This window comes from Nycticebus coucang, chromosome 12 (genome assembly GCF_027406575.1).
Source record: "Nycticebus coucang isolate mNycCou1 chromosome 12, mNycCou1.pri, whole genome shotgun sequence".
NCBI classification, from domain to species: domain Eukaryota; kingdom Metazoa; phylum Chordata; class Mammalia; order Primates; family Lorisidae; genus Nycticebus; species Nycticebus coucang.
The window spans coordinates 79,538,855-79,558,494 of record NC_069791.1 but is presented as its reverse complement, the minus strand read 5'-3'; the positions used below and the strand labels follow the sequence as shown (position 1 = coordinate 79,558,494).

At 41.2% G+C, this 19,640-nt stretch overlaps 1 protein-coding gene across 5 annotated transcripts in view; it reads left to right on the top strand.

Annotated features, from left to right (window-relative positions):
- Positions 1-19,640, top strand: part of CALN1 (calneuron 1) — a 625,091-nt gene that overhangs the window by 102,630 nt on the left and 502,821 nt on the right. For 3 of the 5 annotated variants that reach the window (XM_053556329.1, XM_053556328.1, XM_053556326.1), the window contains exon 2: positions 12,241-12,365. In XM_053556329.1, the coding sequence (XP_053412304.1) occupies positions 12,248-12,365 (118 nt within the window). In that variant the 5' untranslated portion in view covers positions 12,241-12,247. Of the gene's footprint in view, positions 1-11,702; positions 11,805-12,237; positions 12,366-19,640 lie in introns of those variants that run through there. The other 2 variants (XM_053556327.1, XM_053556330.1) reach the window with 2 other exon arrangements.

Sequence of the window (19,640 nt, the reverse complement as noted above, 5' to 3'; positions counted from 1 at the left end):
GATTTGTGACATTTGCTATCATTTTTAATTTTATTCTTCTTAAACATAAAATGACTTTCATTGTACTTTCAATGCTTTTTAGTTTGAAGCCAGAACTTTGTTTGCTATCACATTTGCCTAAAAATCTTCGCCAGTCATTCAGTTGCTAAACTTCTTCTACTCATTTTAATCTAAGTGACCCTTTTAAGGGAGCAACGGAGATGATGTCGTGATGGTGACCACTTCTTCTGCAGGAAACCGAGTCTCATTTTGTTCCTTTGTGGCTAACCTGCACTTTCTACCTGGATGCTTGGAGAATTCTTCCCCGTCTTTGACATTCAGAAATGTTGCCAGGATATCTAGTTCTGTCAGCGTGGTCCCTGAGCTAACACGATTCCTTTCCTGCTATAAACGTAGAAGTGCTGGGTAAAATGGAACAAAAATTTAAACACATACCTCTGCCAGGCATTTCCCGGCTTTCTTACAGATTCATCTGCCTTCTTCCCCCTGCTCTGTTCTGCCTCGCAGGGACTAATTCTTGAAAACTACATTTCCAGATTCCCTGGCTATAGGCTTTCGGCTGATTTGGCCAAAGGAAGGCACCAGCAGGAAATGAGGAAACAGAGGGAGATTAGAGTGTTTCCCTCCATCTTTATCTGCTTTTGACAAGTGTCTTTAGCAGTGGCTTTCTCTCTCCAGTGGTTCTGCTCTGGATCTTGGCAGAGCAAAGTCCCTCCTTTCATGGTTCTAATTCTTACTGGGCAGCCCTACCAGGTTCTAGCTCCTTCTGGCAACCCAAGTTGAAGTTCTGATAATATCACCCTCTCCCTGTCTTCCAGACTAGGGATGGGAATAAGCTTCTGCCATCGCTAACCTCTTTTATCTCTGTTTGGCTTTTCTGCCCTTCCAACAGCTTAGTAGCTACTTTAAGTCCTTCCATTGAACTACCTGTTTTCTGTTTTCCTTACTAGGTTCTGACTGAGAAAATAACTTAGTTTGGAAAGAAAGAAAGGAAAGATAAACACAGACCTTAGCGTAGGAGTGAGTGTTACTGTAGAACAGGAAAGTCTATAAGAGCTCTGGTGTTTGGGGGTTTTAATGTTTGCACGGTGGTGAAAGGTGTGGTCTTGAACTCTCTTGGGTAGGAAGTGAGATCCTGGCTTGGCTGCCCATCTATTACGGTTGATGTTTGTGTTTACCCAAAATTCATATGTTGAAATTCTAATCCCAATGTGATGGTATTAAGAGGTGAACCCTTTGAGAGGTAATTTGGTCATGAGGGTGGAGCCCCCATGAGTGGGATCAGTTCCCTGATTAGGGGATGACAAAACCAGAGCTCTCTCTGCCGTCTACCACACGAGGGTACAATGAGAAGATGGCCACCTGCAAGCCAAGAAGAGACTTTACAAAGAACCTGACCATGCTGAGACCCTGATTTCTGCCTTCCAGCCTCTAGAACTATGAGAAATAAATGTTTATGGTATTCTGTTATAGTGACACAAATTGATTAGCACTCTCTTCTATAAAGGGGGACAAGACTTTGTCTCCCTCCTTTTCCAGAGATGTGATGATGCTTATTTTTACCCAGAGCAATGGCTACAAAAGAAAAAGCCTCCAGTGACAAATGTGTCCAAGGGGATGTGCAATCCAAATTTACACTACCCACAAGCAAGCTTCTGAGATGAGGAATTGTAAAAAGTAGCCAACTGGTGAGATATCTGTGGTACCTGTGCTGTGGGTGCTCTTGGGACTCTGAAGGAAAAAGCAGCACTTGCTGAAAATGCTGCTTTGGTCCTTCCGACAACAAAGGACAGACCACCCTGATTTCCCATTTCACGTTGGGAAACAACTTGCCACCAGGAAAAGTCAGTGTAGTACAAAAAAGAGGATTACTGCCTTAAGCAATGAAGATAATAGGCTTGGTGCCTGTAGCTCAGTGGCTAGGGTGCTGGCCACATACACCGGTGCTGGTGGGTTCGAACCCGGCCTGGGCCTGCCAAACAACAGTGACAACTACACCAAAATAATAGCCAGGTGTTGTGGTGGGCCCCTGTAGTCCCAGCTACTTGGGAGACTGAGGCAAGTGAATTGCTTAAGGCCATGAGATTGAGGTTGCTGTGAGCTGTGATGCTACAGCACTCTACTGAGGGTGACATAGTGAGACTCTGTCTCAAGAAAGAAAAGAAGTGAAGATAATAGAATAACATTCTGAAAGAAAGTATGAAATAGTTCAGTTAAAAATGATTAAAAGGTGAAAGAAAGAATAAAAATTGCAATGAAAGATTCATACTCAGCAAAAAATAAGAGATTTATCAAAGGACTAAATTTAACTGGTAGGAATGGAAAACATAGTCATTTAAATGAAAAATTCAGTAGACAGATTCAACTATGAGTTAAGCAAAAACTGAAAAGCGTATTCGTGAACTCAAAAATAATGCTGAAGAAATTGTTTATAAAATATACAGATAAAAATATAAAAAATTTGAAAAAGCTTAAGGAACATGGGAGATACAATGATATATATTAGTCATGGTTTAGTTTAACGACTGGTAAGGGATTTTTAGCAGGAAGAGATTTAATGCAAGGGATTTGATGCTTTCAAAATTGTTCAAGGGCCAAAGGAGTAGATTTTAGGTAGATGTCCAGAATTACTTCCCAAATAATTCAGAGGCAAGCCTCCAGGACAGTTACCACCACAGAGGCTGCCACTGGAGTATGCTGTCCCTGCATACTTGGCTCCTGGAAAGTTGGAGAATGGTCCCCCAGAGATGTGATCTAAGGATTCATGAGCCATTGCTACTGTGACTGCTATTAACCTAACTGCTTTGTCGCAGCCAGGAAACTGAAGAGTAGACAAAGGTACATTGCCGCAGGAAAATGTCATGTTTCCACGACTTTTCTTTCCTGTAGAAACAGTCAGGAAGTGCACAAAAATGGCTTTCATCCAGTGACGTGCTGGAACCAGGTCGTACTGGCTTGTGAGAGCCAACTTTTAAAATTTCAGGGATTTCCTTAGCTGGTTATATGCAGTCATTCTTAAATGAAATGTAATGCTTACAATAAAATATATTAAAAAGCAAAAGTAATAAATATTTAAAACTCATCACTTCCTAATCATTATTCTAAATTTTATTATGAGTGTGATTCTGTGATTAATTTAGTCTATTGTGTTTGGATGGTGGAAATATTGTATCCTGGTATACTGCTGCATGTGTTTTTCTAACTGTGTGTAGTGCCATCATGTTGGGAGCTTGGGTTTGGCCATTACTTACACCATGGTAATGAGAAAGTGCTACAAATCTAGACCTTTTTTTTTGAAACTAAATGGTAAACGTTTACCAATATACTATTGCTTTTATCTCACTTCTATATTCCAATTTTTGTGCAAGTGCTTTTGAATGTTGGAGTTCATTTTTATTTAGAATCCTCATAATAAGAGAGAGGTCCAACGTACATCTAATAGCAGTTTACAGAAGAGAGAATAAAGGGATTTGGAGAGAGCCTGTATCTGAAAATATAATGACTTAGAATTTTCCAGAATGAGTATTAATAGGTAAACTTGTGTAGTTGACTTCTCATCAGCAACAAAATGTTTTCAGGGAAATAATTTTTAATTCTCTACGTTAAAACTACAGTTCAAATAAAGTTGAAATAAAGACTTTTTCTTCATACAAAAACATAGAAAGCTTGCCATTTATAGCACTTTTTATGAAGGTCCTGACACTTTCATAAAAGGAAGGAAGTGACCCTGGAAGGAAAGAGTATCCTGCAAGAAGCAATGATGAGCAGAGAAACTGGGAAACTTCTGGAAAAATCTAGATAAATGGTGGTAAGAAATAACAGTGACAACAACAATAATAATGACTAATAAGCGGGGTAGTGAAAATAAGATTGAACTGAAATACTGGACAAAAATAACACGTAAGAACAAATCAATACAAAAATGATAAACAATTCAATAGATAAATGTGAAAAGCACATTTTGGAAGAGAACATTAGAATGATAAAAAGATGCTTAAGCTAGCAATTAAGGAAAGCCAATTAAGAAGAAAATGAAACAGACCGATAATACCAAGTCCTGGCAAGGATGTGCGGGAACTAGACACATTCTTAGACTAATCGTGGATCTGTAAATTGTTATAGCCACTATGACAGTTTAAAAAATTCTTTGATAACTTCGTCTTTCAGAAGGTGGAGCCTAATTCCCTTCGCTCAGAGTGTGGACCATATTTAGTGACTGTAATGAATTCAGTGTTTCAGAAGTGATGGTGTGTGATTCCTGAGACCAAGTTATAAGAGAGACCTCCTTCCATCTCTTGGATTGCTTGCCTGGGGGAAGCCACCTGCTATGTCATAAGAACACCTGAGCAGCTCTTTGGAGAGGCCCATGGGAAAGCAGGACATCTTGTGAATAGCCACCTTGGAAAAGTGGCCCTTCCTGCCCCAGTTGATGTCTTGACTGTAACCACAGGAGACTCTTGAGAACCACACAGTTAAGCAGCTCCTGATTCCTGACCACAGAACCTGTGAAATAATACCTATTTGTTACTTTAAGCCTCTAAGTTCAGTGGTAATTTGTTATGTAAAAATAGGTACAAAATACATGAAGATAACCAATTACTTTAGAGAGCTATTTGGCTAAACCCAGTAAAGGTGAAATTCATATACTCAAAAACCCAGAAATATTTTATCTAGGTATACAGTTCTGAGAAATTCTTGAAAATAGATACACAGTATTATACATGAGGATAGTCATTGCAGGATACTTCTCTGTAAGTTGGGAAATGGATAAATTATCTATAGAGCAGTTAAAAATGAATTAACTTTCCAGCACTTTAGGAGGCGGAGGCAGGAGGATTGCTTCAGGCCAGAAGTTTGAGACCAGCCTGGGCAACATAGCAAGACCCTGTCTCTACTAAAAAGAATGAAAAAAAATTAACTGGACATGGCGGCACATGCTTGCAGTCCAGGCTACTGGGAGGCTGAGGCTGGAGGATGGCTTCGCTCAGAAGTTTGAGGTTGCCACGAGCTATGATTGTGGCATTGGATTCCAGTCTAGGTGAGAGAGTAAGACTGTCTTAAAACAAACAAAAAAAAGAATCAACCAGGTGTATGCGTATAGTTTGGGATGAATCCCAAAAGCACAATATGGAGTGAAACCTGAAAGTCGCAAAAATGTATTTATGGTGTGGTATCATTTATGTACATTTGTACTATAATGTATTCTAAACAGTTAAATTAAAATGTAGACAAATCTAAAAACATGGATCAGAAGGACACATTCCAGATCCCAGGTAGAGGTATCACTGTAGAGGGAGGGAGGTGGAGGAATAGAGGACATGGGCAGACCTTCTGTGTAATTATCTGTCTGTCTATCTGTCTATCTATTTTTTAAATTTAAGCAAATAAGGCAAAATATTAGCATATGTTAAACTTGGCCGTGGCACCATGGATGCAATATATTATTAGCTAAAATAATTTGTTTGAAATATTCTTTATAAGCATTTATGCTGGTTTTCATTCTGCTGCTGTTTTGGATTTCTCCTTGTTTGCAAAGCCCTGCACCTTTGCCAGATCAGTTTAACTCTTAGCCTATTGTCTTTTCCTTTTGCCTTGATATCTCTTTGCCTTACTCTGATATTTCTTTATGAATTTACATTCTTATTTCATAGACACCTTGCTTATTATTATTTTTTATTTTTTTAGGACATAAAACAGAAACTTGATGTAAAGTGAAAATTTCCTTTTTTGTCTTGTCGCTGTCGTTAGGTCTCTGTTCTATTCCTTCTTGAAAGTACTTCATTCTTTAATGATGCAGAACTTTTACACATATCCCCACATTAGTGTTTTCTGCTTACTCATTCTTGTCTGTTTTGAGACCGGTCCAAATCCAGTGTCTGCCAATTGGCATGCCCCTGCAGGATTTTAACAAGGGAACAAAACTGTTTTATAAGTACTTGGCCAAATGTCCAGTGTCTAGTTGGCATTCATATAGGGCATCTTTGCTGGAGTAAGATGGTTCTTCTTGTCCCCACAACCTAGCTCTTGGGCTCTGAGCCAAATATATATATTTCTGGGTTATCTGAGGTCTTCTACAGTACTTCCTTAATCAGAAGCAATGCACAAAAAATCATAATCCTCATCATTACTTTTGGGGTCCCTCTCACCACCGTCTGTGCCTACAGTCAATTTCTTATCTTCATGTGCATTTCTTATCTTCACGTCTAGGAAAGCCTAGACCATTTATTCCTTAGCCACCTTCCATACTGGGAGTTACAATCCATGAGAAGCTAGAGGAAGAAGTTGCTGCTTCACAATGGTAGTAAGGAAGGTGGGATTTGACCTTGGCTGCTTAATAAAAGCAATTCCTGTACAGTTGGGGGAAATGATTGCCTGCTCTTGTAGTTGGTCATCTTTGGGAAGATGAGAATTTGGGCAGATGAAAATTTCTTCTTATCCCTTTACTATCTGACTTCAAGGCTACACCATTAACTATAGTCCTTCCAATTCTAATTGTGCTGATTTCATGGAACCTTCTTCCATACTCTGCTATTGGTGTTGCTGGGAGTATCATTATTTTTGTGAGCCTTCCTGTGTATTGCAGGGGAATTTGGCAAAAGCTCTATCCAGGGCTTCCTGCATATATTAGGGGAATTTGGCAAAAGCCCTATCAGAGCTTGGTAGGCTCTTTAACTTTTAGAATGCAGGATCAATGTTGTCCCTTGTATGTTTGGTAATTGGAGGATAGCAATCTCTACCAAGTCCTCAGTGGATGCCATGTACTCTCCAGCACTCTGCAGAGAGCTCAAGAATCAACTGAGGTCTTTTACCTTCTTTTAAAAGTCCATCTAAGACTTTTAAAATCTCTTAAGTTCTTTGTAAACATTTCAGGGACAAGTTAAAATGGATTTCTCCAGATGTTTTTCTTCCTCTCTCTGTGGTCCATTACTACAAATCTATGCAACTTAAATAATGTACTTTGGAGCTGTGCCTCTTAAGCTATTTGTGAGGAAGGACTGGTTTTTGTTCTTGTTGTTTTAAGTTTCAGTCCTTTGTAGACTGATACTTTTGTAAAATGCAGTAAGAAAGAATTACCAGGAAAAAGAAAATAAAAAAGCAAAAATATATAAAATTCAAGTCCACTAGTCTTGTGCTTAGATGTTGGGACAATACTATAAATTGCTATAAAAATTTCATTTCCTTTCTGTCAATTCCTGTATTCATCTCCCTGCAGACCAGCAGCAAATGATATGTGACTGGGAGTGGTCCATAGACCATACTTTGGGTAGTGCTGCTTTAGAGGCCCTACAGAATGTGCTTTGTCCAAAATAAGAATGCCACTCTAGGGCAATGTGATTGGGTCTTTGGTAATGTAGAGAAACCAAAGAAACTGTATGTTTGTTTAATATATATATGTTTAGATACACACACATAGCTTCTTACATATATAAAGAGACTTAATGTGAGGAATTGGCTTACACAGTTATAGAGCTTTAAAAGTCCCATAATATGCTGTCAGCAAGCTGAAGACCCAGAAAAGCCCAAGGTTTTGTTCCGGTCTGGGTCCTAAAGACTTGAGAATCAAGAGAGCCAGATGTGTAATCTCTAGTTGAAATCTGAGTCCAAAGGCAGGAGAAGACTTGGACTCAGCTTGAGGACAGTCAGGCAGAGAGAATGAATTCTCCCTTACGTGGCAGGTTTAGTCTATTCAGGCCTCCAGGGCATTGGCTGTGGATCCCTACAGTGGGGAGGGCCATCTGCTGCACTCAGTCTACCCATTTAGAAGTTAATCTCATCTAGAAACAGTCTCACAAAGATACCTGGAATAATGTTTAACCAAATATCTGGGCAACCCATAGCCAAGTCAAGTTGACACATTAAATTGACCATTTGAGAAGTATATTATCTCAGGTCAGTGTGAGTGGGGCTTTTGGGTTTATTACCCTCTTAAGAAATGTACCAGTTTCTCGACTCTGTCAGTAGGAACCACTCCTTTTGTTTTTAACTTCTCAGCACTTTTTTCTTGATGTGACCCTGGAACTACCTCCCTGGTACCCAGGAAAAGGGCTTGTTTTCAGTTCTGGTACTTTCCTTTAGAGCAGCCCCCTTCAGGATCCAGCTAGTTCTTGAAAAGGCCTCTCAGTGCTGAAACCCCCTGGTGCTTTGCTGTTTACACTTGATCCCATGGTGCAGTGGTTCACACACCAGCCACCTTCTCCATGAAGCTAACACCCTGTCAGGTCTCATGGAGCCTCCTTTGTTAACCAAACCTGCTTTATTGTCACCCTGATATACCCATGATTTCTTATTGTCCCTGGGTCTTGCTTCATATAATCCTTAGCGAATGATTACTAACAATACTTATTGAGCATATGCCTGGTGCTAAGTTCATTGTTTTCCGTACTTTACTTAATATTTATTTCAGTACTCTTCAATATGTCTCAGGATCCCAGAAGTTTAGTAAATTACTTGGCTAATAAGGGCAGCAGTGGGAATCAAATGTAACACTATTTATTTATTTATTTTTTATTGTTGGGGATTCATTGAGGGTACAATAAGCCAGGTTACACTGATTGCAATTGTTAGGTAAAGTCCCTCTTGCAATCATGTCTTGCCCCCATAAAGTGTGACACACACCAAGGCCCCACCCCCTCCCTCCGTCCCTCTTTCTGCTTTTCCTTCCCCCCATAACCTTAATTGTCATTAATTGTCCTCATATCAAAATTGAGTACATAGGATTCATGCTTCTCCATTCTTGAGATGCTTTACTAAGAATAATGTCTTCCACTTCCATCCAGGTGTAACACTGTTTTTGACCAAGAGTTTACTTCTTAACCATCAAACCATACTCCTTATCTTAGTTTTTGCTACTGGAACAAAATACCTTAATTAGATAATTTATAAACAACAGAAATGTATTGTTTACAGTTCTAGAGGCTGGGCATTCCAACATCAATGTGCCAGAGGTTTGGTGTCTGGTGAGGGCTGCTCTCTGCTTCTAAGATGCCATTTTGTTGCTGTGTTTCCATATGGTAGAAGGTGCAAAGGCAAAAGGGTCTTGCTGATTCCTTCCAGCCCATTTATAAGGCATTAATCTCACCCATGAGTGAGGGTCCTTCCTAACCTAATCACCATCTAAAGGCCTCAGCTCTCAATACTATCACATTGTGTGTTAGTTTCCAACATAAGAATTATAGGGGGACACATACACTGAAACCATAGCACTGCTTTGCATAAAATACTGAAAGATTGTTCACATGATAAACAGTCACTTACATATTATTTCACAATGAGTAAAACTGCTCTTGAAAATATTTATATAAGGATCCATCTTTAAGTTTTAGTTTCAGGACAAGGTTTGTCCTTGCCGATGAACTTGTACATTTCTCTTCCTTAGTTAAGGAGAGAATGGATCTTAAAGCTTGGGTTTCCCCAGGCAGCATAGAGTGAAATTTAGTCCTTAATTGCAGCAGCTGTTTTTAGCTTACTTGGGATAATGTTCTTCCCTTTCTTGAACATGACTTTATTTATCTATATGGATGGTTCAATTGCACGTGTTTTCTTTCCCACTAGACTTTTGAGCTTTTTGGGTGCAGTGCCTAAATGAACTGAATGTGTACCTAATTTTGTAAGCTGCTTTTTTTTATAGAAGCAGTCTATGTTGGTATATTTATCAAGTGGGATTCAGCTATGACCAGTTTTCTCTGCAAAGTGCTCAACATTTATTCGGGGGCTGAACTGCAGCGTGGGTTGCATATGCTTGCTTGAGTATAACCTTCTTATTATGTCTGTAGAAATTTGTGTTGTAGGTCCAAAGCTGTAGACATCCAGATGCACGTAAAAAATAATAATGGGAAAATATTTCTAAAATGGTGAGCAACTAGACTAGTGCGTGGTGGAAGGGGAAGGAAGATTCTTAGCTTTTGTACTGACCTCAATGAGTCTTGCTCCAGGTAGTAAAATTAGATAAGATCTGGGCAGGTGTCTTTCCATGTTACAAAGACATGTTAAGACAACACCTAGGGAGGCTGATTCAGTGCTGGGGCCAGGGCTGAGGGCAAAGCTAAACCACACGGGTTGAGTTCTCATCTCCTGGACACAGGCATCTTAGTCTGTTTTGTGCTGCTATGACAAAATACCCTGGACAGGGTTTTTTAAAATAAAGAACAGAGATTTATTTTCATAGTTCTGGAGACTGAGAAGTCCAAGGTTGAGGGGACTGCATCTGGTGAGGGCCTTCCTGCTGCGTCATCCCATGCTGGAAGGAAGAAGGGAAAGAGAGCATGAGACCGGGAGAATAGAAGGGTCAGAATTCATCCTTTTATCCTAAACCTACTCCTGTAATAAGTAACAGACCCCTGTGATAACAGCATTAATCCCTTCATGAAGGCTGAGCCCTTGTGACCTGATCCTCTCTGAAAGATGCCCCCTCTCAACACCGTTGCATTGGGGATTAAGTTTTCAACACATGAACTTTAGGGGACACAAAGTTCATAGTGGTGGGTATCAGGCCATCCTCAAGTGACCATGGCACATGGCCCCAAGAAATTAGGATTAGTTTTAAGGAAAAGGGACATCTGATTTTTTCTTTTAAACCTGTTTGTTCTGAAAATTTATTTGGAAAAAAGAGGAAGTGGTCATTGAAATGTTCTTCCAGAAAAAGATTTTTGTGTTCTATTTATACGTGAGTATAACTGAAGATGTATTGCTTATAATTGGCGAATGCAGGCATCCTTTGTAATTAGCATCCTACCATTTGTGATTGGCCTGTGGATGTACATTTTGTGAGCTATGGAAAGAGTTGAGGGAGGTTTGGAAGCTGACAGTTGGATCTTGCCTCTGCCATGTGTCTGTTTTACTTTTCAAGGCCCAGAGCATTTGTGAGAGTTGTCCCAGTAGTTATGATAAGTGAAAAGTACCTTCGATAGAAATAGAGAAGTCAGGAAGTGCGGCCTATTTTGTGGGAAGATAATTAATTCGTTTTTAGACATCTTGAGTTTGAAATGAGGGTTTGACATCTGGGTGGAAATGTCTGGTGCTTAGCTGAGCCTGCTTAGTAGAAATAGCATTTAGGATGCTTGAGTTATAGGACTACTTTCACTCACTGCCCATGTGCTCCTGGGCTAGCCCTTCACCTCTCAGGCACTGTACTGGTCTAGTGTTGCCCAGTTCACCCCACCAGGAGCTCTGCATTGGAGGGTCCTTCCCTCTCCCTGGATTGACTCCTGATGCTTCCTTTTTCGGTTGGTCCTAATTCTGTTCAGAGGCTTAGCAGCCTTCTTAGCTCTCTTTTCTAGATGCAGAAGCAGAACTTGAAGTGTTCAGGGCTGGTTCACAGTAACAGAGTATGATTGGGCAAGTTGGGGCGGGAATCATGCTCTCTCTGCTTTGGACAGGACCGCCTTTCTGACTGCCTCTCCTCTTGCTTGTCTTTGCTTGTTCTTCCATCCTCCTTATCATCTCGCTTTTCTTCTCACCTGGAGCCTCTGGCCTGCCTTGCACCAGTGGGAACTTCTAAGCATTAGTGGTGACCATCTGGCACAGAGAGGATTTGTTAGCCTGGTCTAAGGGGATACTTTAACTTCCCATGAGAGCTTGGAAGTGATTTTGGTCTGGGACACCTTGAGGCATCACTCCCATGTACAGCAGAGCAGGTGTGACTGGTGTTTCAGAGCATGTGTGCTCACAGGCCACATATGCAAGCTGCATCTGCACCTGAGTCAGGCTGGGCAGCTGCTGCTCATTCACGTAGTTACTGAGAGCTCAGGCATTTCCTACCTGCCTGAAGAGCTGTATGAGTGGAGCTTCTGTTTTACCTGGGAGAGGTGAGACACACTTGGATCTCTGGTCAATCACAGCCAAGAGGCCCAGTCCTTGGGCAGCTCAGTCCCTTCTGATGAGCATTAAGGGGAAATTTATGAGGCCAAGGAAAGGAGCAAAGGATATCCTCATTTGTATAAAGAGACAGTTTGATGATGACATGGTGTGCCGCAGTTTTTACAAGGACAATGTGGTTCACATTCATAGTTGCATGGGGAAAATGAAGTAAGATGTAAAATGAAGAGAAGGGAAGAAGCTGAGATTCTTCGGGAATCAGATATCACGGGGGCTCTGGCAATGCCCTGGCTTTCCCTCTAGAAATACGATCGTCATTTTAACAATGACACTGGCCGTCTGAAAACCGGATGGTCCTTTGAGGAAGGAAAGGAGGAATGAATGATGATGTTCTTCTCTCCCCCTTCCCCACCCTCTCGTGAGCAGGGAGAAGATGCCGTTCCACCATGTGACCGCCGGCTTGTTGTACAAGGGGAATTACCTCAACCGATCACTCTCTGCTGGCAGCGACAGTGAGCAGCTCGCTAATATCTCTGTGGAGGAGCTCGACGGTAAGGAGCTTCCCCTCCTGTGATGCCCTTGTCATGGGCAGTGTTTGTGGCTATTGTGAAGCTGAGGTGAAAGCGCTGCCCTCCTGGGCAGTTGTGGCCAAGTCTCACCATGGTGCAACGGGAAAGAGTTCTGAGACAAAATTCTGCCCAAATGCTTTCTTTGTGGGGGACAGACCCAGGGCCATGTATAATCTATGGAGGATATTTTGGTTTCCTTGGATACTGATGGGAGGGATAGCTGTCACCTCTCTTAAAAAGTATTTTCCAGTTTCTAGAGCCTTCCCCACCAACTGTTTTGTTTCTGTGTTGTCATTTACCACAAGGCCCAGCTATGGGGGAGGTTGAAGCCCTGTTAATGGCTGTCTCTTGACTTGTGGCCATGGCACTTTGAATCCTGCCCAGATCAGAATCATTTGGAAGCTGTGTCCAGGTGGCCATGAGAAGCAATTGTTTTAATTGCATCTGTTCTTCTATAACACAGTACTGCCCTGGGTATTCAGGACAGGGGTTGGGGAGGGAAATAAACCTGGGAACATAGTGACTAAATTCATCCTAGGACAGTTTCTCCATATCCTGGATAAACCAATCCACTGATTAAAAAAAATAATAATGAAAATAAAAAAGAAGAAGGAGGGTTTTTATTTCCTGTAGAGAATTAGGTCGATTCAGCCTGATGTTTTGCCTAGGCACTGCATCTGCTGAGGCCAAATGAAAATCATGTTTCCTTAGTGTTTTTGAAAGCTGTGTTGCTTGTAATAATACCATTTTAAAACACAAAGTTGGAATTTACTTTCTACAGTAGAGAAGTCAAAATTACCCCAGATCGCCCACATATTAGCTTAAGTGGAATGGTCCAAGCCAGTGAGCTTTGTAGGTGCACATTGGTGAGCCTTGTTTCTCGTAAGAGAAAGGTGGGGACATTTGCCTCTGGGACAGTGAAGCTAAACTTGCTTTACATTAGGCAGGCAGTGAGTGAGATGGAGAGGACAAGTCATTGGATAGCTTTTCCTTCTCTTGTCCATTTTTTATTTGTGTGTTTATTTAAATGCATTCTGTTTACATCAGACAGCCGAGAATATGGGCCTCAGTGGCCTGGGTGCATGGAAGATATTAGAAGAACTAGGAGTGGTGTGGGCAGTGCTGGGCTTCCTAGGGACAATAGATGCTAGCTGTGGTCTGCACAGATTGGTGGCCTGAGAGGAGGGTGGGGACTCTCAGATCTCCTGGCTTTCAGGTGGCCAAAGATGTGTGGACTCAGGAAATGGGTGATTTCTTTGAGAGTGAATCCATCCTGATGGCCCAAAATCAGAGCGAGTCTGTGCTTGGGTGGTGTCTTAGTCTGTTTGGAGTGATATAACAAAACACCAGGGACTGGGTGGCTCGTAACCACAGAAATCTATTTCTTACAGTTGTGGAGGCTGGGAAGCCCAAGATCAAGGTGCCAGCAGATCTGACTTCACATGAAGTCCGTTTACTGATTCATAGATGGCACCTTCCTACTGGCAGAAGGGGAGAAAGAGCTGTTTTTGGTCTGGTTTATTAGGGTGCAGTCTTAGTCTGTTTTGTGTTGTTATAACAACATACCACAGACTGGGTAATTTATAAAGAAAAGAAGTTTATTTGGCTTGTGGTTCTAGAGGCTAAGAAGTCCAACAGCATGATGCTGGCATCTGGTGAGGGCCTTCAGGCTGCATCAGCCCATGACAGAAGGCAGATGGGCAAGAGAGGGCAAGAGAGAGGGGGAGCAAGACAGGACCAAACTCTCTTTTGCAACAACCCACTCTTGCAGTTAGGAACCCTCTCTTGTGATAGTGACTTTAATTCACTCCTGAAGGCTCTGCCCTCCTAATCACCTCCCCAAAGGTCCCAGCTGCTAATGTCATCACATTAGTGATTGGTTTTTCACATATGCATTTGGGGAGGACACAGACATTCAGGCCCTAAGCTGGCGTGTTTAGCAGGCAATGCAAGGCCCAGACTTTCTCTACCCCTTGGGAGTCTGCTCTGAATGGAGAACAGGGTAGGCGGTGCATTGATGTGGGGTAGATTTTTGCTTGTGTTTATCTGAGTAGGTTCCTCCGGCTAGGTCACAGGTTAGCAGGAGGGACTGGGAGCACCCACGTATGTGGCCCACTGAGTGGCCCTGGCCATGAGAACTGAGTTATGCCAACAGTACATTTGAGCAACTAATGAAAAGCATGAGATTACTAACCAAATGGAGTTTGGAAATCATCCACATTTCCCCTTTCCCCTCTCCCAACTTTGGCGTAAATAATTAAGAGATTATTTTTCTGAGACTTCTCAGAGCAACGACTTTTCTCTTTGGTAAATCCAGGCTCTGCTAGGGCAATTGTTGGGGTCCACTTCTGGGCTGCATGGCCTTTTAAGAGGACAGCTGACTGGATCCCAGCCCTTCTCCCCCTACTTGGGTGCCTTGCTGAAGTGCCTGCCACATTCCTGGACAAGCAGCAAAACAGACAAGCTTACCATTTTAACCAGGCACAGGCTTGTTCAGGGCTGAAATGCACTTTTTCAATAGGTAGATCAGCAAGGAGTGATTCTAAGAGCTCGCCAAGCCCAGGCTGGGTAGCCTGAGTACTGGAAGCCTTGGGACACCTGATTGAGTGAAGCAGGGACTTTATGGCCTCAGACCGACTGGCAAAGATGTGGTGTTTGTCCTTCAGAAGAGTAATCCAGGCTCTTAGCCTGGAGAAGAGCCATTTATTTTCTGATGGAAGATTCATTCTACTTATTTATTTAGTTTTTGCCAAGGTAAACGCTGAGTTATGACTGCTGCTGCTTTATTGCGAGCATCTTTGGGGCTCTGGGCAGGTGCAGATGTGTTCTGAGTTTAGAGCAGAAGGGCAGGGACGGTTCAGATGACTGTGGATCAGTTCTTGGGGAAGCCAAGGTTTCCAAGGCATTGCTTGCTCACTCTTCTCCTGGGCCACTTCATGTCCAGCTGACCCCAAATCACTTATCCTCAGAGAATAGGTGGTGTCACACAGGGAGTTGTGTTGGATGGAAATTGCAGCATCCTCTGTGGTCACGCTGCCCTGGGCACAGGTGTTAATTTGGTACCATCCTTATTGGCTTTTTACCACCCCACCCTGCTTCAGCTGCAACCTCCTGATTGTGGATGGCTACGGGGGTTGGTTCTCCACCTGTTAAGTGTCTATCCCCAGTGATGGAATATTCCTTTCCTTCAGTGTAAGGGTCAGAGGTGCCCTTTCTGTGAGTGGTTATCCTCTAAGAACAGGTATGCAAAGAGCCACTTACTACACAGGACATTTCCAACTGCAGTTCTCTTCTGGAAAGTTTCTATTTCTTCTCTTAAAAAAAAAATTCAAGGTGGAATAACGAAAAGCTGCATCCAATTGTTCAGATTCAAGTTGACGATCACCCAGGCAAACAAATGCAGTGAAGATGGACCCATGGTGACATTCATTCATTCCTGTTCATTCAATCATTATAGGGATATTTACCCAAAGGCTTTCTAGGTAGAAGAGGCTTTCATTGCCTGTTTCTAAGGAGCTTACATCTATCCAGGAAGTCAATATAAATACCAGATTTCTTAGCAGTATCTTTTACTTTTAAAGTATATCATGTAGAATTTTTTTAGACAAATCGATTATAATTTTTGAAAAATAGTTTTTAATCAGTATTATTTATTGACTATTCTTGTGATGCTTATCTTAAGCTTAAATTAAATTTAACTCTATCAGATGTTCATTTATTTTCATCAATATATAGTGTTTCACTGTATATAAATATACCTCAGTTTATTTACCCATTTTATTTTCAGTGGATATTTGGGTGGTTTCCAGTTTGGAGCTATTAGGATATAATCTAATCACCCCCCATTTTGTTCCAGCCGTGATCTTAGGTTAGCTCTTGTGGCTGCCTCTTCCTGTTACACTGAGGCCATATTTTAAATTCTCTCTCAATTTAATGAGTTGCTCACTTATTGAGAACAACTTGTATGCAGCTTATGAATTTTTTTTTGTTTCATGCCATATATTATTTACATATATCACAATAAAACTCTCTTTCTCCAAGTCTTCCAGATGATGGTACCTTTATCTTGTATGAGAAGATATTTTTAAAATATGGTACATTTTGCTTTTGTCTGTTCTGTTTTGTGACTCAACCATGTAAAAGTTCTTGGTGTGCCTAGCATTTGTCACTAAACAAGGCTTGTCTCTTCTTTATTTTATCCCAGACGTGAGCTAACATCCCCCTTTTTAGCCCTAGCATGGAGGGAGGTTGATATGCATGTCATCTACAGTTTCTAGAAGACATTAGTCTAGTCCATGGTTCCTGGGCAAGGGTAGGATCTAATTGCCCCTGTTGTGGCTTTGCACCCTGGGTCACAGAATTATCTATCTCCTATATTTATTTTCCCCCCTCGCTTTCTCTCCTTCCTGTTCCTAAACTAGTACCCCAAGTTCAGTCATCCCAGGAACATTCTGGTTATCACCTCTATCTCACAAATAACCCAGGGTGGAACATACCAACCCATGGCTAAGGTGTTTGTATTCCCCAGATGAGCTTAGAAAAAGGGTACTGCTGAGGTGAGTTTAGGTTGGGGAATAAGTTGCCATGGAAAACATTTGCTTTGAAGTATAGAGTGACTGCTTGATCTTTTCTTGTCAGTGTATCCAGTGGATCCTGGTGGGGCAAACAATGGTGGTAAGGCAGTCCGCTTTCCACATGCGCCACGTAGTTCCAAGGGTGGGTGGAAATTATGTTGCAATTAGTGAAAATTCTCAGCCTCTGACATATGTACACCTCAAAATTAATATTTCTAGTGATATACTCTTATGCACATTTGGGAGGTATTTTAACTAGAGTTTGGGGGAGATATATCAGGCTGCTACCCTTCAAAACTGGGGCTCCATTTTCATGTTGATTAAATTCATTTAGACTTTTCCAGAGAGAGTCATTGCTCTGCCTCAGCCTGGTTCCTTCTATGACCTCCTATTCGCCAGTTCTAGATGGCTCTTAGTATTTATTCTAGACATATGCAGCAGCTGGTACTGTTGTTTGCATCCTTGTTTTTGAAGTTTGCCACTCTTTGGTACCTGTGTCCTTAGCTGGAATTCTTCCAACCCTTTTATACCTGTTTGTCATCTCCACATTAGTTGTGTACCCCTCATCTTCTGCCAGCTCTGTATGTACACTTATCTGTTGGTGTTGGTTTTTGTTGTCATACACGGGGGCATCTATCATATGTGCTGATGGCTTCAACATATATATCTCCAGTTTTGCCTCCTTCTTGAATTTTAGACCTGGCACCTGGAGTCCCCTGTAGTTGTCTGCCAGTCCTTTAAATTCTAGATATCTGAAGCTGAATGGATTTTCTTTGTTGTCTAAAACTGCCCCTCCTTTGGAATTTTTCTCAGGAAATTATATCACATTATACCCAGTCACCCACAGCAAGAATCTGAGAGCCATCTTTTTTTTTTTTTCTTGAGACAGAATTTCATTTTGTTGCCCTCAGTAGAGTGCTGTGGTGTCATAGCTCATAGCAACCTCAAACTCTTGGGCTTAAGAAATTCTTTTGCCTCAGCCTCCCAAGTACCTGGGATTATTGGTGCCTGCTACAATGCCTGGCTATTTTTTAGAGACAGGGTCATGCTCTGTGCAGGCTGGTCTTGAACTTGGAAGCTCAGGCAACCCAGAGTGCTAGGATTACAGGCATAAGCCACCACGCCTGGCCCTGGGAGCCATCTTTGATGCTTTTATTCCTTTTATTCCGTGCATGTAGTCCTCAGTCCTGTAGATCTGGATCTTTTAACTTATTTTGTAACTTTTCCTCTCTGACCAAATAGCTCTTGTTCCACTTTCTAGATAGCTGCATCCCTGGGAGTTGATATCCTTGAGTTTCATCCATGATATCACTCATATTAGTTCAGTGCCATGTCATTGGAGGTATGCTACTCAAATGCACACTCAATTAGGTTATCCTTTGCTTATAACTTTTTTCTTTTCATTTTTATATACATATATATTAAATATTTCTTTAATCTTTTAAAAAGATTTTCAAATCAACAGAGGTTTTGGAAAATATAATGATTACCTGTAAATCCTTCGTCTAATTTTTAACATTTTTCAGCATTTGCTTTCTTATTCTGTCTTCTCCTTTCTCTCAATATCCCAACCACCCTCCCACCCCCACACATAGACACAGACACAAACATACAAAAATTGTTTCAGATCTAGAATTTATATTTGGTTCTTTTTTATAGTTTTCATATCTCTGCTAGATACCCTATCTGATTACTCATTAAGATAATAGTTTTCTTTAATTCTTCAAATTACTTTCCTATATAATAGCTCTTTAAAGTCTTTGTGTGCTAAATCCAACATCTAGGCTCTAGGCTATTTTGAAATTGGTTTCTATGGACTTTTAAAAGACTATGGTTAAATTTCTAGTTTCTTTATATGCCTGTTAATATTTAACTATACAATTAAAATTGTCAGTGCTATATTATAGAGACTCTATGTTCTGTTGTCTTTTTCCGAATAGTGCTGATTTTTGTTTTAGGAGTTAGCTCAACTACTGCATGACCACCTTAAACTTATGTAGCTTTATTTTTATTCTCTGTTAGGGCATCTTGGTATGATCCTTAGTTTCAAGATGTGTTCCTTCTACTGTCTTAGCTGGATGCCTGGGATATTAATGAGATTTTTCCAATTTGCTTAAGTTTGCTGTTTAAGATATGCTTCTTGGCATATCTTCTTTAATCTCAAATTCCACCAGGAATTCCACTGCATTTGATATGCCAGCCTTAAACCAAGTGTTCATAGGGAACCCACACAAGGGCTTCTGATGTTCCCTCTCTGAATAGTTTTATTCTTTCCACTGCTCTACCACACGGATTCTAGCCTCTTCAGTTACCACCTGAATTGTGGGTGGGAAACTGTCTTTAGGCAGAGAGCCAGGGTGAGCATGGGGCTTGCCCTGTGAATTTCCCTTCTTATAATCTTGTGCTGCCTGTTGTTTACTGCCTGAAGATAGTTGCCTCATATAGTTTGTTCAGTTTCATAGTAGTACATAGTTGGAGGGTTATTCTTTTAGTAGTTACTTTGTCATAGCCAGAAATCCATTGCCATTAATTTAATTTAATTTTTTTTTACCCGAATCAGTTAAAAGTAATTTTCAGTGGTTATGGCACTTCATCCTCTAATACTTTGCTTGCTTATAATTCTTCAATGGATCTCCACAGCCTGCAGCAGTGTTAGTGATAGCTAAACTCTGGAACAAAACAC